The 23329-nt window shown below is 44.2% G+C and overlaps 1 protein-coding gene across 1 annotated transcript in view; it reads left to right on the forward strand.

The window, feature by feature from the left end:
- The window catches only part of DNAH8 (dynein axonemal heavy chain 8), a 583322-nt gene that overhangs the window by 63953 nt on the left and 496040 nt on the right, over positions 1-23329 (forward strand). Inside the window, exons 8-9 of the mRNA XM_078852248.1 lie at positions 6432-6608; positions 21894-22007. Of these exons, the coding sequence (XP_078708374.1) occupies positions 6432-6608; positions 21894-22007 (291 nt within the window). The remainder of the gene's footprint in view (positions 1-6431; positions 6609-21893; positions 22008-23329) is intronic.

A 23329-nucleotide genomic window follows, 5' to 3' on the forward strand; every position in this document is an offset into this window, starting at 1 on the left:
CATCCCAAGATAGAAGTTCATTCCATATTTATCCAACCATTAACAAAAAGAATCCTTAAGGGCCCTCAAAACCTTTACCCTCAAATCCGAGACCCCACCCCACCTTGGGATCCCGGACTAGTTTTGTGCCGTCTCACCAGCTCTCTGTTTGGACCCATGGCAACGTGCTCCTACATACATCTATCCATGAAAACAGAATTTCTCATCACCTTCACTGCTGATTCCTTGTGACTACATTGATTGGTTAGTCAGTTCACAGCATTTAGTTAGTCCTTGATGTCCTTCTTGGATGAGGTTTAGGATTTTTCCTCTCATTTCATTTGGAAATAAGATGCAGTCACCTTTCATCACAAGTCCACTTGGCTCATTTGTCCACATACTGCAAAGGACTCTTGTCACTTCCTTAATTTCCATTAGATACTTAGGCCACCCACCCCTAATGTAACTTAGAACTTCTTGAAACTATTTCTGTCAATGTTGCTTATTGTAACTGGTATAGTCTATTTTCTGACACTGGTCTTTATGCATCCACAGCATCCACATAGGCCTGTATGTAATTTTCAAGTTCACGGGTAGTTGAGTGTGATGCTGGGGTCCGTGACAGTCTTTTTGCTACTACCACATTTTCCACCAGGAATGTATTTAGCAATTGGGTTAAATTACATTAACTTTATCAGTAGACATTGGCATCTTAGAGGTGTTTGATCCAGGTCTTTTCCACTGATGAAGGTTGTAAGTGATTTATGGTCTGTTATCAGTGTAAAAGCATCCAATCCACACAGACATCTGTAGAAGTTTTGACATACCTATACAGTTGCCACACACTCCTTTTCAATCTATGCATATAGTTTGTCTGCTTGTGCGAGTGTGCAAGAGCAAAATGCAACTGCCTTCTACACAGATCCATGTGTAACCCTTCTGCCCGTCAGAGTTGGCAGCAACAAGGGCCGGGTTCAATATCTAGGGGTTCCATTCCAATAACACAATGCAAACCGGCTCGAGCCCCCACCCAGTGACCTGGGACAAATATATACCACCCCCGCTGGGCGCCTCCAAGAGGCAATACTTCCCCTCTCGCAAGCACATAGTCCGAGTGTAGCAAAAGCCTTTTAATAACAGAGAGAAACAATGTGGCATTATGTTGGGGAAACACCACCAACAGGATTCATAACACAACCCATGAGCAAAAAAAAAAACCCACCCCAGGCAAATTGGGGCATGGCCTTTTCCCTTTGGTTCTTGAGTCCAGCAACCCCAAATCACCCAAAGTCCCAAAAGTCCAATGCCCCAAAAGTCTCTGTCCCTGGTCAGGGCAGCCCCAGAGTTCGAAAGTTTATCTGCAGAGCTTTACCTCCCAACCTGGGTGGAAATGGGACGGGGGTAAGAGGCACCTTACATGATCTGAAGCTGACCACCCCATAGCTCCATAGTGGCGCTCTGCTCCGCCAGCCGCCCCACGAACTCCTTCGCTCAGCTGCGCTCCGCTCCGGCAGCCGCCCCACGAACTCCTTCGCTCAGCTGCGCTCCGCTCCGCCAGCCGCCCCACGAACTCCTTCGCTCAGCTCCACGGCCCACAAGCAGCTCCTGCCATCCACACACTGCTCCGTGTCGAACTGCTTCACCAGCCATCCCGCAAACTGCTCCACAATATATCTTCAGGCTCCCCCACTACTTAACACAACACTCAGTGATTTCAGCTCTTAGGTGAATTCAGCTTGTAGTAGGGGAGCCCCAGTGCTGGTGCATTGTCAGCCCAAAGTGAGCTCAGCAGCCTATAACTAGACTTCTAATGAAATCAAAATTAGCTCTGATATTCCACAGTGGAGAGAGGAGGAAGTGCAATTAGCATGTAAGGCCCTCACCAAGGGGCCCATGCCACCAAGTATTACTACTTGTCCCCAGCCTCTCTCCATTCACACAGTTTTGGAACCCATGACCCTTGCCTAGCGAGTGCTACTTAGTTGATGGTGAATCCCTCCATCATAACAAAAGGCCATGTACAGTTCCAAGCACAGTTCCCATAATCAGGGTAATAACAATTTATTCTTCCTGCCCCAATAACAGAGACACTGGGGATCCCACAGCAGCCAAAGTGACCATTTGGGCAGCTATGGTCTCATTCTAGGCGTGGTGGGTGTGCCTATGCAAATGAGATCGGCCCCTGAAGTTCTTTTCCACAACTTGCCACACCTCACCACCAGATGTCAGGGTGGAGCTCATCCTGACACTGCTTACACATGTTATTGCAACAGTACACCAGCTATGCCACAGCCGACTGTTTGGAGAATACTGTAGCTCCTTTCACTTTGAGAAGAAAGTCATGCAGTGTTGGGAGGATGCATTTTTCAGTCACAACTTTTTCATTTAGTCTTTTAAGATCCACACAGATTTGTATTTTTCCATTTTTCTCTGTAACTGGTACTGTTGGGGCACACCAGGGTGCTGGCTCAGATTTTCTCAGTTATGCCAATCCATTCCATTCTCTTTAACTCAGTTTCCACTTTATGAAGTAATGAGAATCCTGTGGTGTATGTACACTGTATGATTTAGCATTGCCTTTTACGGTTATTTGTACTGAGTCTCCTTTCAAAAGTTCACTATCACCAAATGTTCCATTGAATTCTTTCACCTTTCTCACTAGGCCCATCATAGCTGCCATGATGCAGCTGGGTAGGTTGTTGGTCTTTGATCTTTTGATCACATATGCTCTGAATACATAGCTTTTTGTCTTTGTAAATTGTTTGTGTGATGAACTGGCTTGTGCAGTTCAGAATATCTCCAGGGCTAATCAAGGCTGAGTCATGATTTCAGCTCTGGGAGGCATTGAAAGTGATTGTAAGTCCCTTCTGAGATGATGGTCACATCTGCTCCTGAGTCAGTTTTAAAGTCAAATAGTCTTTTCAGTTCACTCTCCAGACAGGTTCTGTGTCATCATGGGTGATAGATTACAGAAACAATGGTTCTTGATTGTAATAAGCTGCAAAAATTATATATTCTATGCATGTTTTCCATATTTTACTTTAGTTGGACACACATCTTGAGCTGTGAAATTTTCTACTTCTTGTGTAATTAGTCTAAAATGCTTTTTGCAGTTTGCCTGAAATCTGCCCCTCTTAGTCTCAGGAGTCTTTTGGTAATTACTCTTAGCATCTACAGCTTCTAAGTGTGACAAAGCTCTGTCCTTGACTCCGTGGGTCCCGCGTTTCCTGGCGGATTTCACAAGCCTCAGAGTCTCACTGTGACCCTCCACGTAGCCCTTCTCTCTCTAGAGGCAAGGGTCACAGCCTACTGAGCCATTTTCATCATAAGCCAACAAGGTGGGGTGAGGTGAGGAGAAGCTATCCTCCCTTGCACAGTCTCTGTTGTCTACCAGTCTCAGTGATTAATTGGGGGGCAAAAGAGGAACCCAGGCCCACCCTCTACTCCGGGCTCCAGCCCAGGGACCCTAATAGTATCAGCTATGGTAGCTGACTTTTTAGAAACAGGACGCATACAATTTCCTGGACCACTTCCCCACAGCAGCCCCCACTTCCTCAAGATCCACTTCACCCTTACCTCAGGGCCTCCTTCCTTATGCCTGATATGGTTTGTACTGCTCAGTCTCTCCAACAGCTCGACTTTCTCCTACAGCTCCTGACACGCGCACCCACCTGATTGGCTTCAGGTGTCCCAAACAGCCTAGCTGTCCTCCCTGCCTTCTGGAAAGATCTTAATTGGCCCCAGGTGTCTTAATTAACCTGGAGCAGTTGCCATTTGCTTGTCCTGGTACCAGGGATTTGTTTAGCCTGTGGCTAATATCTCTCTCTCCCATTACTTTACTATAGCCATCTGGCCTTGTCCCATCATATAAGTTAGTTTCAGATTTTTCAAGTTTGAGAAGTTGCCCTTGGTTTTCTGTTTTACTAGCTCAGACTGCTTTTCTGTTTTCTGTGTGTAGGGCCTGTTTTTAATTGTAGCTGCTGTGAAAGGCTTTTGTCTGATAACCCAATAATCAGCCTATCTCTGATATTTACGTGTATTGCATTCACAGAATGACAGTTTTCAGCCAGTGCATACAGAATTCTTATAAAACATTCAACATTTTTGCCTGGTTCTTGAATTCTCTGGTGAAAGCATGCTCTTTCATAAACTTTATTTCTCGGCGGTATAAAGTATGTGTCAAACATTGCCCAAACTCTTTTATAGTCATCTTTATCACAGTCTTCAGTAAAGGTGAATGATTTAAAGATATGCTCTGCCTGCTTCCCCATAGCAAAAATTAAAGAGCATACCTCGCTATATGTCCAGTTTCCTTGTGGAGTTTGTTTGCAATGTGAAATCTTGCAAAATATTGCTTTCAGTCTGTCTATTCTGAAGGTTTTGTCAAAACAGAAGTTCTGAGGGGCACTGAAGAGTGGCATGTTGATGAGATCATGCAAACTTTGTTTCTTTTCTTTCCTTCTGTCTGCAATCTGTGTTGATTTGTTCCTTCTGTTTCTGTTCTCCTCTTGCACTACTTTACTTCTGATAGCATTTCATGTATACCTTGTACACAGTACTGCAGGTCAAGCTTTTGTACCAGATATGGGCTGGCTACAGAGCTTCCTTACCAGGGTCATACAACATAGATGTGTCCATGATAAGATCTTTAATGTAGTGCCAGGTGTGGCTGAGGTTAGCTTAAATAAGGTATGTTATACTCAGTGCTTATAATATTGTTCAGCCTTCCATTTCATCTTGCTCCTGCAGGTATCCAGTGTCACCAGATCTGTGGCTGACCAAGGAGCCCTCTGCAGCTCTGCTTTCACAACCTCACTCTCTCCTTCCCTTGACAACAATGCTGCAGAGGGCTCTCTGAGCTGCTACAAGGCCAGTGACACATGATCCCTGCAAGTACAAGTATGGGGGGAGGCTGCACTTGTGCCTTCTGTTACCTATGGCTGTTTTTTTCATCGATTTCAGTGTTTCAGCTAAAATTGAAGTTTACCGACATCTGTTGATTTAAATTGAAGCCTGCCAAGCCTACCTATGAGAAAAGGTTAAAAAAACTGGGCCTGTTTAATCTTGAGAAAAGAAGGCTGAGGAGGGACCTGATAACAGTCTTCAAATATGTTGAGTACTGTTGTAAAAGACGATAGTGATCAGTTATTCTTCATGTCCACTGAAGGTAGAACAAGAAATAATGGGTTTACTCTGCATCAAGGGAGATTTAGTTTATGTGTTAGAAAACTTTACAATTATAAGAATAAGCAAGCACAGGCTTTCAAGGGAGGTTCTGGAACACCCATTGTTGGAGGCTTTTAAGAACAGGTTAGATAAACACTTGTCACAGGTGCTCTAGGTGTACGTGGTCCTGCCTCAGTGCCGGCGACTGGATTTGAGGACTTCTCAAGGTCTCTTCCAGAACTATATTTCTGTGATTCTATGTCCAGCTCTCTGTCCTGGCTGATTTAAGTTCTCCTTCCGAGGGATTCTAATTAGCAAATGAACTAAGAGTGGGTTGTGACCTTCCCTGCCCTTTACACTCTCTACTACAGGAAGCAGGAGGGTGCTTAGGGTGTGGGAGAACCTCCAGAGGAAGCTGCCATTCCAAACAATCCATTCTCATGTTCATGGGGTGCATACACACCAAGAGTGGAATCTGTGGGGACAATATATCTTGAAAAAACATAGTTATTGTAGGATAAGCAACATTTCTTTACATAGAGTAAGAAATATCTAAACTAGAGATACAAACTTTGTTTTATATTGTGACAAAGCTCTGTCCTTGTATCCTTGGGTCCCACGTTTCCTGGCAGATTTTACTAGCCACAGAGGTTCACTGTGACCCTCCACATAGCCCTTCTCTCTCTAAAGGCAAGGGTCACAGCCTACTGAGCCATTTTCATCATAAACCAGCAAGGGAGGTGAGGAGACGCAACCCTCCCTCGCACAGCCTCTGTTGTCTTCCAGTCTCAGTGATTAATCAGGGAGGGAAGGGGGGAGCCAGGGCCCGCCCTCTACTCTGGGCTCCAGCCCAGGGACCCTAATAGTAGGAACTATGGTAGCTGACTTTTTGGAAATAGGACGTGCACATTTCCCTGGGCCATTACCTCAGGGCCTCCTTCCTTGCGTCTGAAATGGTTTGTACTGCTCAATTCCTCCAACAGGGCAGCTTCCTCCTACAGCTCCTGACACACACACCCAACTGACTAACTGGGAGGCTTTTAACTAGTTTCAGCCAGCCCCTAATTGGCTTCAGGTGTCCCAGTCAACTTAGCTGTCTTCTCTGCCTTCTGGAAAGATCTTAATTGGCCCCAGGTGTCTTAATTGACCTGGAGCAGCTGCCATTTACTTATCCTGGTACCAGGGATTTGTTTAGCCTGGGGCTAATATATCTATCTCCCACTACTTTTCTACAGCCATCTGGCCTTGCCCCGTCACAATATTTAAAGTTATTTTATTGATTGCAGGTTCTTATTGAGAGTGAGCAGATGAGAAAAGAAGCCGACGATTCAGGACCATTGACTGAACTAGAACACTGGAAACGTATGTCTGCTAAATTCAATTTTATTATTGAGCAGATCAAAGGACCAAGTTGCAAAGCTGTCATAAATGTTCTAAATGTTGGACATTCCAAACTATTAAAGGTAATTCTTATTTTGTTCCTTTAAAAACTCCTTTGGTTGCTTTGAGCTAGATTTGCAATATTTATTTTACCTCATGGGTCTTTGAGAGGAGAAGTGGGAGAAGAAAGAGGAAAATATAGGGGAGGAGGTACAGTTCATAGTATATGGAGAGAAATAGCATGGGCTATTAGGCAATGTAGAAATAAATTACAATTACTAAAGCTAACTCAAGATAATTTCAGGGCCTGCCTTGACATTGTTTTTTCTGAATATCATTAAGTTTGAGTGATTGCACGTGTCAAATCTACTGTAGATGTGTGTGCTCCCTGTGCACAGAAGTCAGAGATTTTCCCCCTTCAACGGTACCCATTGGGGTGGCTTGAGTGCCTGCTGTCGCTGCGTGCCACTGTATGCTGGTATAAGAGAGTGGAGTTGCCTTCCTCCCCCTCAGTTCCTTCCTACTGCCAGTGACAGTTGTTGGAACAATTCCAGACTTGATTAAGTCAAGAACTTCCCTCATTCTTCTTTGCATATATTTGTAAGTTAGTTGTTTTAGTCAATTTTACGTAGTTTTAGGGCTAGGTGTCCATTTTTGTCTCTTTTGACCTTTTTTCTCTCTCTTTCGGTACTGGGACCAATACCGGAATGATGTCTCACTTCCTGGGGTTTAAGTCCTGCCAGACCTGCACAAAGCCTATGCCAGTCAACAACTTGTATCCAACCTGCCTGAAATGTTTCAGAGAATCTCACATCAGTGACAAATGTCACATTTATAAAGGTTTCAAGCCTTGATCAGAAAAAGATGGGGTGGCGAGACTTAAGTGTTTGCTTATGGAAGCAGTATTTTGACCCCCCATTGGTGTCATCACATGGGCAAAGCACACCAACTACATCTACTTTTTTACGGGGTGCACCACTGGTGATCTCTCTGGCTCTTTGGTCCCATTGCCTGATACTGAAGAAAAGACTCAAACCTTCCTCAGATTCTGCTTCTTCATCAGTATCGAAGTAAGACAGAGGCAGACACTCCACAAAGCATTTGGGAGAGAGGCAATCCCTAGAACACTCATCATCTCTCATGGGGGATTGCAGCCTCCAGAGCTCGTTCCAGGTCTGTTGAGTCTGTCCCCTGAAGGACATTTGTAGAGCCAAGAGGTGGTGCCAATCCCAACAACATCAGAGGCATGTGCAACTGCAAGAGACTTGCTTAGCCTCTTGGTACTGGTATCACCGGCAGTGGAAAGCTTGCAGTCGGTGCTGATGCCTGAGGCTCATACCTCACCGCTCCGAGATCCTGTAGTACTGTGATCCAAACCTCCTCAGAAGCCTGTTTTGTTGATAGGGAAGCCTCCTGTGATATCCCTGCTACCCCCATCCCTGGGCTTGGGCTATCTCTCACCAGTCCCATTGGGATTGGTCCCTCTTCTGTTAGAGGGATCCTCCTCCTCTGACCCAGAGATGAGGTCCTCCCTATTATGTCTGGGAGATGGCACATCCCCCCATCAGATTTGTTGGGAGCATGGGCTGTGCAGCACTCCAGCAATGGTCCCCAACTTAACCATCAGTGGCCCTTTTGGTGACCACTGGGGCATTCCCCCTCCAGCCATGTCCTCCTTTCAACCTTCTTGGGTGCAGTCATGGAGGGTGAACCAGAGACATCAAGAGAACCATTCCCTGGTATATGGTGCTGAGACCGGTTCCAGGCACCAAGATCACCCTTCTCTGGTACAAAGACTAGTACTGAGCAGCCAGAACTCACTTGGGCAGCCTCAGCCACTACCTCAGATATCAGTTGAATGTCTGTCTTCATAACCAGATGAGGCTACAGAGCCATGAAGTTACTCACTGGAGGACTACAGAGCCCACTGAGGTTTAAAAAAAAGGCCTCTGTACTTGATTTTCAGGCAGAAGAGTTGTCTGAGAGCTCTCACAAGTTGGTAGACATCCTGGTGTTGGCAATCCTGGCTAGGGAGGCTCTATCAACTAATGAAGCCATCATGGAACCAGTGAAGGCTCTTTGGCAGACACCCTCCTTCCTGCCCCCCGCCCCCAGCAAAATGAGCCAAGAGGAAGTACTTTGTCCCTTCTAAAAGTTATGAACATTTTTACTATCATCCATCCCCCTCCGGGTTCTTTTGTGATGGCAGCTGCCAATGAGTGGAAAAGACAGGGATAACAAGCTTCCATACCAAAAAGCAAAGACTCAGGGAGGAGGCACAGATGCCAGCAAACAGACCTGAAAACAGGGGAGTTTAAGTGGGAGTTTGTAAGAGGAGTTTGCGGGGGTGTGTGTGTGTGGAGAAACAGTGTGTGGTGTTCTGTTTTTGTTTTGTGTATGTGTGGTTGGTTTGTTTTTCCTTAATGGGAGCTTAGGAGGGAAGGCTGTGATGGCTACAGAGGCAGCAGTGGTAGTGACCCAAGAAATGGAAGAGACGATGAAGATGGCTGGATGTGGAAATGGCGGGATGTACATTATCCTGGACTGGATATCTGAAAGATGCTTTGTATGAAGTGCTGCCTGATAGATCTGATGGAAGAGACGATCTGAGGTTTGGAGGTGCAGGTAGAAATGATGGTTGAGTTTTGAAGGGGATTTGAACAGATAATGGAGGGAAGGAGAGAGGAGGCTGAAGGGAAAACTCAAATTTTGCAGATGCAACCTGGACTGGAGAACTGTGAAGGTAGCATGCTGGATGAGGAAAGTGGCCAGTGGAAGCTTGTGACTGCAAGAAGAAGGCAGAGGAAAAGACCAGCTAGTGAAGGAGAAATAGAGCTGAGGAACAGGTTTGCTGAGTTGGAAAATTAAGGGGCTAAGCGGGCAGTAACAGAAGGTGCGAGGACAAGGAAGAAGAGCAGCTTGTCCTACAGGAAGAAGAGAAGAGTAAATCGAGGTAGCCAGAGTTCAGAACCCCAGGATGTTAGAGGATAACTCACAGAAGATTGCAAGTGAAAACAAAAGACAAGAGGACTTGCAACCAGAAAGAACAGAAGGATAAAGGCTGGAGAATTGTACCAACAACAGCAAGGTGCAGGTCTACATGACTGGGAACTCCCTATAAGAAGAACAGACATGCTTGTCACCATAGCTGATCCAGAGAACTACCAGAGGATGTACTGCCAGGAGCTAAGATGGAGTATGTGGATCTGAGTCTGAAGAGGCTCTCTAGCAGAAGCAGGAAAGAATCCACTGATTGTCCTTCACGTGGGAACAAATGATAGTGCTATATTCTTGCTGGAATGCATCAAGGAGACTATTCCTGGCTGGGGAAGATGCTTACAGAAATGGAGGCTCTGGTGATCTTCGGTGGAACTCTACCTGTCCCTAAAGGAGGAGAGTGAAGGTGAGAAGATTATGATGATCAACAGATGGCTCAGGCAATGGTGCTGTAAGGAGGGTTTTGGAATGTTTGGCCAATGGGAGGCATTCATGGTCAGAGGACTGTTTTCATCTGACGGAATCCACCTGAGTAGAGAAGGAAATAGACTTCTGGAATGGAGGTTGGCGCAACTAATTAAAAGAGCTTTTAACTAGGAATTTGGGAGAGAAAAGTTGGAGATGCTCGTGTAATTGTCACACCTTATTCTAACATTGAGTGGAAGGAAAATCAAGTAAAAGAGGAGACAGCAATGGAGAAAGGAACAACAAAGGGTAGGAGAATGGAAATCAAGATGAAAAATAGTGCCAATACCAATGATACAAAGAGCCAGATAGGTGACACTGGCGGTAAAATGGCTGTACCTAGTTGGGCAAGAATCTGGGTGAAGCCAAGCAGAAACAAGCAAGATGTCTGTATACTAATGCAAGGAGCCTGGGTAACAAAGTGGAGCAATTAAAGCTATTGGTGCAGGAAGTGAAACCAGATATTAGAGGGATAACACAAACATGGCAGAATAGTAGTCATAACTGAACTACAAGTATTGAAGGGTATGTGCTGTTCAGGAAAGATAGAAATCAAGGCAACGGTAGAGGAGTAGCATTGTATATTAATGATGAAGTAGAGTGTAAATAAATTAGAAGTGATGGAATGGATAAAATGGAATCTGTTTGGACCAAAATCACTTTGGGGAAGAAAGGTAACAGAGGCTCTTCTAGAATAGTGTTTGGGATATGATACAGACCCCCCATGTTCCAATTTGGCTATGGATAGTGATCTCTTTAATATTTTTGATGAAATAAGTACTACCAGGAATTGTGTGATTATGGGAGACTTAAATTTCCCAGATATAGATTGGAAGACAAGTACTACTACTAATGGTTGGGCCCAGATATTCCTGGATGTGGTAGCTGACAGATTTCTTCACCAAATAGTCACCGAATCAACAAGAGTTGATGCCATTTTAGATTTAGTATTGATAAGTCGTGAGCATCTCATAGAATAATTGGTTGTAGAGGGCAACCGTGTTTCGAGTGATCATGAATTAATTCAGTTTAAACTAAATGGAAGGATAAATAAAAAGAGTTCTGTCTCTGCCCTTTTGAAATCAAGGACTCTAAACTTTAAATAATTTAAGGGAATTAGTTAGGGAAGTGGACTGGACTGAAGAGTTCAAGGATCTGAATATGAGGAGGCTTGGAATTACTTTGTCAAGTTGCAGAAACTATCTTGATCCTGCATCCCAAGCAAGAGGAAAAATGCATAGGGAAGGGTTGCAAACCAAACTGGATGAACAAGCATCTAAAACAAGTTATTAAGAGAAAGCTGATAGCCTATAAGGAATGGAAGGTGGGTTGGATCAGCAAAGAAAGCTACCTCTTGGATGTCAGAAAGTGTAAGGAAAAAGTGAGAACTGCCAAAAGCCAAGCATAGTTGGACCTTGTAAAGGAAATTAAAACCAATAGTAAAAGGTGTTTTTAGCTATATAAATGAAAAGAATAGAAAAAGTGACCCCCCAGGCACTGAGGATGGAGTGGAGATCAAAGATAATTCAGGCATGGCCCAATACCTAAACAAATACTTTGCCTCAGTTTTTAATAAGGATAATGAGGATCTTAGGATTAGTGGCAGGAGGGCTAATGGAAACAAGGATATGAGAGTAGAAATTAACATATCTGTGATGGAAGCCAAATTCAAACAAATCGGGGGCCATGCACTTAGGGACTAACAACAATAACCTGGGGACTTATTATTTGGAAGTGACAGAGAAGGAGAAAGACCTCGGTGAATTGGTTGATCTTAGGATGACTATGAGCTGCCAATGTGATGCAGCCATGAATGCCAATGTAATGCAGGTCACATTGGCAGAGGCACTGTGGGGTTTTTTGCCTTTCTCTGCAGCATGGAGCACGGGTCACTTACTGGCTTAAATTAGAGTAAATGATGGATTCTCTGTAACTTGAAGTCTTTAAATCGTGGTTTGAGGACTTCAGTAACTCAACCAAAAGTTATTGGTCTATTACAGGAGTAGCTGGGTGAGGTTCTGTGGCCTGCGATGTGCAGGAGGTGTGACTGGATGATCATGATGGTCCCTTCTGGCCTTAAAGTCTATGAACCTATTAGGCTGGATATGTTTGCTTGGAAGCTTTTTTCTTCAGAAAGTGGGTAACTCAGGATTGCAAACTAGCAGACACGCCTGAGTAGATATCACTTCACCCTTTGGGAGATGTGACAGGGTCAGGCCAGATGGCTACAGGAGAGTGTTAGAAGGCAGATATATTAGTCCCAGATTAAGCAGGTCCATTTTCCCTGGGTAAGGTAACAGGGAGAGTTCCAGAACAAGAAGGAACTTGCTGGAACAAATTCAGGCAGGCTAATTAGGACACCTGGAGCCAATTAAGAAGCTGCTAGAATCAATTAGGGCAGGCTGGCTAATCAGGACACCTGAGTTAAAAAGGACCTCACTTCAGTTTCTGGCATGTGTATGAGGAGCTGGGAGCAAGAGGCACTAGGAGCTGAGAGTGAGATGGTGTACTGCTGGAGGACTGAGGAGTACAAGCATATTATCAGACACCAGGAGGAGGATCCTGTGATGAGGATAAAGAAGGGAGGAGGCCATGGGGAAGTAGCCCAGGGACTTGTAGCTATCACGCAGCTGTTCCAGGAGACACTCTAGACAGCTGCAGTCCACAGGGCCTTGGGCTGGAAACCAGAGTAGAGGGCGGGCCCGGGTTCCCCCCAAACCTCCCAACTCCTGATCAGACACAGGAGGAGTTGACCTGGACCCTGGGTTCCACCAGAAGGGAAGGTCTCTGGGCTGTTCCCCGACCCACATGGTGGATCAGCAGAGTCTGCGGGGATTGTTCTCCTTCCTTTTTCCCAGGCTGGCCAATGATGAGGTTAGCTGAGTGAGTGGCAGGTTTGAGCCACTAGCAAAAGTGGCCAAACTGAGGGCTGCCGTGAACCTCTGAGGCAAGCAAATCCTCCAATAAGCGCAGGACCCACCAAGGCAGAGGAGGAAGTTTGTCACAGAGAGCATTAAAAAATTCTACAACAAGTTACCAGAGGACTGTAGACAAGAGTTTTCAGTAAGACTGAAGAGGGTAAGTTGGTCACCAGGACTGCCCTTCAAAACAGTTTGGATAGCACAGATTTAGCTGCTTGAACCATGGTATCAGCCGTTTGTATGAGAAGGTGTTTATGGTTACAGTTTTCTGGGTTACCCTAAGAGGTCCAACAGACTGTCCAAGACCTCCCTTTTGAAAGCCCTTCTCTTTGTTTCAGAGAAGAGGGATGACAGGATTCATAGTCTCATAGATTCCAGAGAGAAACTCAAATTGCTTGGAATCTAAACATTCAGCAATGAAAAGAAAGCAATTTCGTACACAGCAGCCATTCAGACACCAAAATTTAGCTTCTCAATTCCAAGATCTACCAAGGGAAAAGGGCAGGGGTTATAGGAGTCTCCCTTCACTGCCATCCTCTTCGGCATCAGTGGGCTCATCCCATCCAACCCTCACTTCCAAAAATACATTTTGAAGGGATAGCTGAGGATAGTGTACCACCTACTTTAGTTTCTTCTGTTCTCCATCTTTTATTTACCATTCACTTATCCCACTTCCTAAGTGCTCGGTCCTACATAACATCAGATCAGTGGATCATAAGCATGGTGGAATGGGGATATGCCATCCAGTTTATTTCTCCACGCCCCCCTTCCCTGTGTCCTCTTCAGGAACCACTCTCATGAGATTGCCGTGCAATGGGAGATCCAATTTTTTCTTCAGGCAGAGGCCATAGATGTTCCACTGTGCCTCATGTTACCAGCTTTGCCTGTTACTTTGGGGTATGCTCATTTATTAGGGTTACTCTTCAGGGAGGAGGGGCGTTCTGTATGTTTATCAATGTACTTCTTGTATCATTTGTGTTCTCATATGGAGCTCTACTTCTCCCTGCTGCAAGTTCCCTCCCAATGGAGCTATCCTGGAGGACCTAGGTTCCCCAGGGCTAGGTTCTTCCAGCCCCAGAATCAGACTCACACACATTAACAGAGCGCGTCTGAGAGGACCAGGTTAATCAGCACTTCCAAACTGACCCCTTAGATGTCCCTGGACTCAGTAGGCTGGGTCGAACAGAACCTCCAAGCTGATCACACAAATCAGGGCAGAAGGCTATACTTAGAGAGAGGTGGAGGTAGCTGAGGGTCTGGAGTGCTGGAGACAGGCAGAGCCCCCAGCATAATCAGTCAGGAGAAGATGAAGTCGCAATGGAACTGATTCAGATTTTGGATCCAGGCATCAGAACACTTACTTGAGCATGAATAGTGTTTTTTGCGGAGAAACAACAATGGTTCAAGGGAAAACACTAGATTTGTTTATGTGTAAACAATGAAGTATACCAAAGTTGTTTTGTTCAGGCTAGACATGGGAGCTGATCATTCCTGGTTTTGGGCGGTGTTCCTTGGAGGGAGCTCACAATGCAATTAGGGAGCTTCACTATTTTGATTACCAATAAAGGATTTATTACTAGAATTGGTCTGATAACTACTGAGCTTGGTGTGCAATGCAATTGAGGTTAGGGGAGTTTCCTTAATTCTGTCATCCTTATCCCAAGGGTTTAGGTGTGTCTCCCACTGCCTTTTCATAGCTTTTTGTAAGTCTTTTTTCTGATTGGTTTTGGTTCAAGCAGAGGCGGGCGGGGTGGGTCCTTTCGTGAGTCAGACAGGCTGGGTACTGTACCCTGGTTCCCCAAGAACACAGAGCTGCTAGGTAACACTCAGAGGAACAGGCTTCTATTCCAGCTGCTTCCTGTTTCCCTAAGTGGTGAATGGTTGCCATTATCAGTTCACAGTGCTCCTGTTCAGTCTGCCAGCTGCTCCTATGATGTTCACAAAGTGCATGGCGGTGGTGGTGGCAGCCTGTCTTCGAAAATTAGGTGTCCATGTGTTTCTGTACTTGGAGGACTGGTGGATCAGAGATTGGTCTAAGGCTCAAGTCCTGTGTAGTCTATCCACTGTCCTGTCCACATTCTGTACTCTGGGTTTCCTAGAAAATCAAGACAAATCCTGAAAACCCTCCTGGTGGTCACAGATGTGTCTTTTCTGGATTGGGGAGCTCATATGGGGTCCCTACAGATGCAAGGTCTTTGGTCATGTAGGTATCTAGATTCTCACATAAATGTCAGGAAGCTAAAAGTGCTATGTCTAGCCTGCTCGGCCTTCCTTTCCCACATAGTGGGGAAAAAATTGATCAATTCTGACACATAATTCAGTGACCATGTTTTCCATAAACAGACAAGGAGGAACACAGTTAAATCAACTCTTCCAGGAAGCAGTCCATTTCTGAGATTTTTGTATAATCCACCCAAGTGTTTTCAAAAACGGTTTTCAAAAAGAAAATGCCATCAGTTCTGTTCCTGGGGAGGGCTTAGCCCAGGCTCACTGACAGATGTTTTTCTCGTGTCCTGGAAGAATTACCTCCTGCAAGCCTTCTCTCTGATTCCTTTACTGCCCAGAGTCTTATTCAAAATAAAATGAGACCATGCTAGCTACATCCTTATAGTACTAGTGTGGCCTCCTCACCACTTGTATTTGATCCTACTAACCTTGTCGATTGAGCCTCTGTCTCTCCCATTAGATCCAGACATAATCTCCTGTGACCAGGGGCATCTGCTTCATCCCAACCTCCAAGGTCTCTAACACTGTGGATGCTTCATGGCTGATACCCTTTGAAAAGTTCTGCTTGAAGAATGTGCAAAAAGTGCTTCTGAATAACAGAAAACTCTAAGCTAGAAACACTGACTTCACTAAGTGGAAGTGCTTCTCCATTTGGTCTCGTAGGAAAGATGAATCTCCAGAGTAAGCACCCTGCACCTCGTACTGGACTATCTTCCAGGTCTAAAAAAAAGTTTGGCTATTAACTCAATCTGGGTGCATCTGGCAGCTATTTCAGCCTTTCACGTCTGGGTGGATAATAGATCCCTTTTCTCCAAGGCCAGCATCACCTGATTCCTAAAGTATATGGCCAAATTGTACCCTCAAATACGAGACCCCATCCCCCCTTGGGATCTGATTTTAGTCCTAACAGAATTGATGGTACCTCCCTTCAAACCCCTTGTAACTTACTTTCTCCTCTGTGAAGGTGGCATTTCTGGTGGCAATTACCTCAGCCAGAAGGGTGGGTTAGTTGAGAGGTCAGGTGTCAGAACCCCCCATATACAGTTTTCCATAAAAATAAAGTTTATCTCTGCCTTCACCTGACATTTCTTACAAAAGTAGTCTCTAATTTTTGTGTTAAACAAGCAATCTATGTATCCACATTTTTCTGAAACGCCATACACTTAGAGATGAGGAAAAGCTTCACTTCTTGGATGTAAGAAGGGCTTTAAGTTTCTACCTGGAGCATGCTAAATCTCTACAGATCCTCTACACAATTCTTTTTAGCAGTTGCAGAGAGAGGTAGGGGCCCTCCAGTTTCCATTCAGACAATCTCACCCTGGATCTCTTGTGCATGGTCATCACTCCACACTTCCATAGAATCATAGACTTTAAGGTCAGAAGGAACCATTATGATCGTCTAGTCTGACCTCCTGCACAAGGCAGGCCACGGAATCTCACCCACCAACTCCTGTAACAAACCTCTAACTTATGTCTGAGCTAATGAAGTCCTCAAATCATGGTTTAAAGACTTCAAGGTGCAGAGAATCCTCCAACAAGTGACCTGTGCCCCACGCTGCAGAGGAAGGCGAAAAACCCCCAGGGCCTCTGCCAATCTGCCCTGGGGGAAAATTCCTTCCCGATCCCAAATATGGTGATCAGCTAAACCCTGAGCATGTAGGCAAGACTCACCAGCCAGACACCCAGGAAAGAATTCTCTGTAGTAACTCAGATCCCACCCCATCTATCGTCCCATCACAGGCCACAGGCATATCTACCACTAATAGTCGCAGATCAGTTAATTGCCAAAATTAGGCTATCCCATCATATCATCTCCTCCATAAACTTATCGAGTTTTGTCTTGAAACCAGATATGTCTTTTGCCCCCACTGCTTCCCTTGGAAGGCTGTTCCAGAGCTTCACTCCTCTGATGGTTAGAAACCTTCATCTAATTTCAAGTCTAAACTTCCTGATGGCCAGTTTATATCCATTTGTTCTTGTGTCCACATTGGTACTGAGTTTAAATAATTCTTCTCCCTCCGTGGTATTTATCCCTCTGATATATTTATAGATAGCAATCATATCTCCTCTCAGCCTTCTTTTAGTTAGGCTAAACAAACCAAGCTCTTTGAGTCTCCTTTCATAAGACAGGTTTTCCATTCCTCGGATCATCCTAGTAGCCCTTCTCTGTACCTGTTCCAGTTTGAATTCATCCTTCTTAAACATGGGAGACCAGAACTGCACCCAATATTCCAGATGAGGTCTCACCAGTGCCTTGTATAACGGTACTAATACCTCCTTATCTCTACTGGAAATACCTCGCCTGATGCATCCCAAGACCGCATTAGCTTTTTTCACGGCCATAGCACATTGGCGGCTCATAGTCATCCTGTGATCAACCAATACTTCGAGGTCCTTCTCCTCCTCTGTTACTTCCAAGTTATGCGTACCCAATTTAAACATAAATTCTTGTTATTAATCCCTAAATGCATGACCTTGCACTTTTCACTATTAAATTTCATCCTATTACTATTACTCCAGTTTACAAGGTCATCCAGATCTTCCTGTATGATATCCCAGTCCTTCTCTGTATTGGCAATACCTCCCAGCTTTGTGTCATCTGCAAACTTTATTAGCACATTCCAACTTTTTGTGCCAAGGTCAGTAATAAAAAGATTAAATAAGACTGGTCCCAAAACCGATCCCTGAGGAACTCCACTAGTAACCTCCTTCCAGCCTGACAGTTCACCTTTCAGTGTGACCTGCTGTAGTCTCCCCTTTAACCAGTTCCTTATCCACCTTTCAGTTTTCATATTGATCCCCATCTTTTCCAATTTAGCTAATAATTCTCCATGTGGAACTGTATCAAATGCCTTACTGAAATCAAGGTAAATTAGATCCACTGCGTTCCCTTTGTCTAAAAAATCTGTTACCTTCTCAAAGAAGGCAATCAGGTTGAATTGACACGATCTACCTTTTGCAAAGCCATGTTGTATTATGTCCCAATTACCATTGACCTCAATGTCCTAAACTACTTTCTCCTTCAAATTTTTTTCCAAGACCTTGCATACTACAGATGTCAAACTAACAGGCCTGTAGTTATCCAGATTGTTTTTTTTACCTTTCTTAAAAATAGGAACTATGTTAGCAATTCTCCAGTCATACAGTACAACCCCTGAATTTACAGATCGATTAAAAATTCTTACTAATGGGCTTGCAATTTCATGTGCCCATTCCTTTAATATTCTTGGATGAAGATTATCCAGGCCCCCCCGATTTAGTCCCATTAAGCTGTTCGAGTTTGGCTTCTACCTCAGATGTGGTAATATCTACCTCCATATCCTCATTCCCATTTCTCATCCTACCATTATCCCCAAGCTCCTCATTAGCCTCCTTAAAGACTGAGGCAAAATATTTGTTTAAATATTGGGCCATGCCCAGATTATCCTTAACCTCCACTCCATCCTCAGTGTTAAGCAGTCTCACTTCTTCTTTCTTTGTTTTCTTCTTATTTATACGGCTATAGAACCTTTTACTATTGCTTTTGATTCTCTTTGCAGTGTGCAACTCTACATGGCTTTTGGCCTTTCTCATTTTATCCCTACGTGTTCTGACCTCAGTAAGGTAGCTTTCCTTGCTAATCCCTCCCATCTTCCACTCCTTGTAGGCTTTCTGCTTTTTCTTAATCACTTCTTTGAGATACTTGCTCATCCAGCTTGGTCTACAACTCCTGCCTATGAATTTTTTCCTCTTTCTTGGGATACAGGCTTCTGATAGTTTCTGTAACTTTGACTTGAAGTAATTCCAGGCCTCCTCCACCTTTAGATCCACAAGTCTTTCAGTCCAATCCACTTCCCTACCTAATTTCCTTAATTTTTTAAAGTTAGCCTTTTTGAAATAAAAAACCCTAGTCACAGATCTATTTTTGTTTATCCTTCCATTTAGTTTGAACTGAATTAGCTCATAATCGCTCGAACCAAGCTCATCCTCACTGCTCATGAAAACCAAATCTAAAATGGCATCCCGTCTTGTCGGTTCAGCAACTACTTGATGAAGGAATACATCAGCTATTGTATCCAGGAAAATCTGAGCCCTATTATTATTACTAGCACTTGTTCTCCAGTCTGTATCTGGGAAGTTAAAGTCTCCCATGATCACACAATTCCCATTACTATTTACTTCTTTAAAAACATTAAAGAGGTCTCTATCCATATCCAAATTGGATCCCGGTGGTCTATAGCAGACCCCAAGCACTATCCCAGGGGAGGCTCTAGTAGCTTTCTTCCCCAATGTGATTTTTGCCCAGACAGACTGTGTCTTATCCATTCCATCACTTCTTATTTCTTTAAAGTCTACCTCATCATTGACATAAAATGCTACTCCACCACCTTTGCCTTTATTTCTGTCTTTCCTAAACAGCACATACCCTTCAATACCCGTACCCAGTCATGACTACTATTCCACCATGTTTCTGTTATCCCTATAATATCTGGTGTCACTTCCTGCACCAGTAGCTCTAGTTCCTCCATTTTGTTACCTAGGCTCCTCGCATTAGTGTACAAGCATCTTAATTTTTGTTGTTTGGCTTTGCTCACATTCTTTACCCGATTGGGCACAGACATTCTACTGCCAATATTACCTATTAGATTGATATGTACACTGCCTTTCTGCCTTATGTTCATTCTCCAACCCACAGCTGTATCCTTTCTTACTTTCTTTTCTTCCCTCTCAAAGAGAATCTGGCGTGGAGATTACCTGGACATCTCCCAACCATCTCCCCTGAATTCCTAGTTTATAGTTCTCTTGATCAGTTGTGCCATCCTCTATCCTAGAAGTCTGTTTCCCTTCCTACTCAGGTGAAGTCCGTCCCGAGAGAACAGTCCTCTGTCCATGAACGCTTCCCAGTGGCCATATACATCCCAGTGCCCTCTTTATAGCACCACTGCCTGAGCCATCTGTTGAGCATCATAATCTTGTCACACCTTTAGGAACAGGCACTATCCCACTGAAGATAACCTGACCCTCGATTTCCTTAAGCATCTTCCCCAGCCTGGCATAGTCTCCCTTGATACATTCCAGCAAGAATCTAGCCGTATCATTTGTTCCCACATGAAGGACAAACAATGGATTCTTTCCCGCTCCTGTTAGGATCCTCTTCAGCCTCAGGTCCATATCCCATATCTTAGCACCTGGCAGACAGCACATCCTTCTGTTCTCTGGATCAGCTCTTGTTACAGGCCTGTCTATTCTCAGTAATGAGTCCCCAATCACGTAGACCTGCCTTTTCCTGGCGATGGTGCGATTCTCCAGTCTATCTTCTGTTCCATCTGGCCGCAAGTCCTCTCGATTTCTATTGTCCCTTGCAATCCTCTGCAACCCATCCTGTATCCTCCTGGGGCTCATATTTGGTGTGGTTATCTCCATTGACTCTTGCCCTCTTTCAGTAGGACTATCTGCTCTACTCTTCTTCCTTGGCCTCTCACCTTCAGTGACCACCTGCTGTGCCCCTTATTCATTTTCCAACTCTGCAGACCTGTTCCTGAGCTCTATTTCTCCTTCACTGGCCTGTCTTTTCCTCTGGCTGGTTCTCTTAGTCACATGCTTCCACTGTCCACCTTCCTCACCCAGCAGTATCCCCTCAGAGTTCTTCAGTCCTGCTTCCATCTGAAAGTCTGATCTTTTCCCTTCAGCCTCCTCATGTCTTTGGTCCATCATCTGCTTGAACCCCCTTATAAACTCAACCAGAGTCTCCACTTGCATCTCCAGTCCTCGGATCTTCTGTTCCGCCAACTCTATCAGGCGGCACTTCATGCAGACGAGGAGTGGAGGTACCCCCTCCAGGATCATGTACATGCCACAGCTTCTACATCCAGTCACCTTCATTGTGTCTTCCACTACTTGGGTCACTCCCACTACTGCCTCTGTGTCTGTCATAACCTTCTCACCTAAGTCCTATTAGTCGGGGAAACACAAACCAAACCAAAACACCACCACCCACAGCAAAACAAACCCCCAACGAGCACGAAAAAACTGCCAGAACACCACACACTCTCTTCACTAGCCTGTCTGTTCCTTTTCCTGGCTCTTATTCTTCCCCCCAAACTCCCCTTACAAACTCCCACTGAAACTCCCCCATTTACAGCTCTGATTGCTGGCTCCTGTGCTGCTGCAGCTGTCTGTGCTGCTGACTGACTGGCTGGCTACCATTATAGGACCCCTCATTATGCCAATTCCCATCGGTCCAGAGACAATGGCAGTTTCAGATGGGATGTCTTGCAATAACTGTTAAGATAGATTCTGAACTCAACTCCCTGTGTGTTTGCTTCTGAGTCACTTACAGTGGAATTGACATGTGCAATCACTTGAAGAAGAAAAAACAATTACCTACCTTTCTGTAATGGTTGTTCTTTGAGATGTGTTGCAAGTGTCCTTTTCATGACCTACCCAACCTGACCTCTGTTCTGGAGTCTGTCTGATACAAAGGAACTGAGGAGGACAGGAGTGGCTCCACTCTCTTCTATCAGCACGCAATAGTGCACAGCAACAGAGGGCACTCGAGCCACTCCAACAGGTACTGCTGAGGGAAAAAAAACTCCAACTTCTGTGCACAGGGCACACACACCCACCTACAGTGGCATGGACGTGTGCAATACATCTTGAAGAACAACAGTTATGGAAAGGTAGATAACCATTTTTTACAAATGTGTACATTCTGCACATCTATACATTGGCAATAATACATTGATATGTATGAAGTTTTTGTAGTATTTTTCCCTCTAGATGTGGCGAGAGTTGGATGCCAGAATCACAGATACTGCAAATGAATCAAAAGATAATGTGAGATATTTATACACACTTGAAAAAGTATGTCAACCGCTTTATAACTATGATCTTGTAAGTATACCTTTTGTGATTCTCAGTACACAGTTTAAATAGTCATGTAGAATGCATAGAAAAACTTTAGGATAGAAAGTAGTAGATAGTAAACTTTAGGATAGAAGTAATCTTCTTTGTGGGATGTTCTACTTCAGAAAATGTATTTTTTCTAAATTTTTGTGTAACTTGTTATTTTTAAACCATTAATATATTGGATTAGATGCAATGAAATATTAATTACTGTACCTTTTTGCATAGAAATTAAGTCTAAATTCTTATAGGGTCCAAACATTTTTTAAATTTGTATTTTATTAACAATTGTGAATGTCCATTTTGTCTTTCTTGGAATAGTATATACGTTTTAAGGAGCTAAAAGAGAAAAAAATACATTTATGTACACTACAAAGATCATATAATTAAATTTAGTGGTTTTCATTAAAAATTCAGCATGTGCCAACAATAACCATACAATTGTATCCAAGAAACCACAGTTTCTCTAATACATGATGTGATGGGTTGGATCATAGAAAACCCCTTGGGAACTGCTGACTGATGTGCTGAGACTACTTCCAACCTGTTTTCCTTGCCAATTTGAGCCAGACACACTAACCTGTTACAAACCCAGACCCAGGTCTGAACCACGTCCCCCACTGAAAACAGCTTAAGGAGTGTTCCTGTCTCTAACACTTAGATGCCCAGCTCCCAGTAGGGTCCAAACCCCAAATAAATCTGTTTTACCCTGTATAAAGCTTATACAGGATAAACTCATAAATTGTTCGCCCTCCATAACACTGATAGAGAGATATGCACAGCTGTCCCCCCCACCCCGCCCCGACCCGGTATTAATACATAATCTGGGTTAAATAATAAGTAAAATGTGATTTTATTAAATACAAAAGGTAGGATTTAAGTGGTTCCAAGTAATAACAGACAGAACAAAGTGAATTACCAAGTAAAATAAAATAAAACACGCAAGTGTAAACCTAATACAGTAAGAAAGTGATTTCAGATGAAATCTCACCCTCAGAGATGTTCCAGTAAGCTTCTTTTACAGACTAACCTCCCTCTATTCTAGGCCCAGCAATCACTCACAACCCCGTGGTTACTGTCCTTTGTTCCAGTTTCTTTCGGGTATCCTTTGGGGGTGGAGAGGCTATCTCTTGAGCCAGCTGAAGACAAAATGGAGGGGCTTCCAAGGAGCTTAACTAGACTCTCTTGTGTGTGGAGACCCCCTTCTCTCTCCTATCCAGAATTCAGCTCCAAGGTGGAGTTTTGGAGTCACATGGGCAAGTCACATGTCCATGCATGGCTCAGAACTTTACACGTGGCAGCCATTGTTC

The sequence above is a fragment of the Lepidochelys kempii genome, chromosome 3 (genome assembly GCF_965140285.1).
Source record: "Lepidochelys kempii isolate rLepKem1 chromosome 3, rLepKem1.hap1, whole genome shotgun sequence".
NCBI classification, from domain to species: Eukaryota; Metazoa; Chordata; order Testudines; family Cheloniidae; genus Lepidochelys; species Lepidochelys kempii.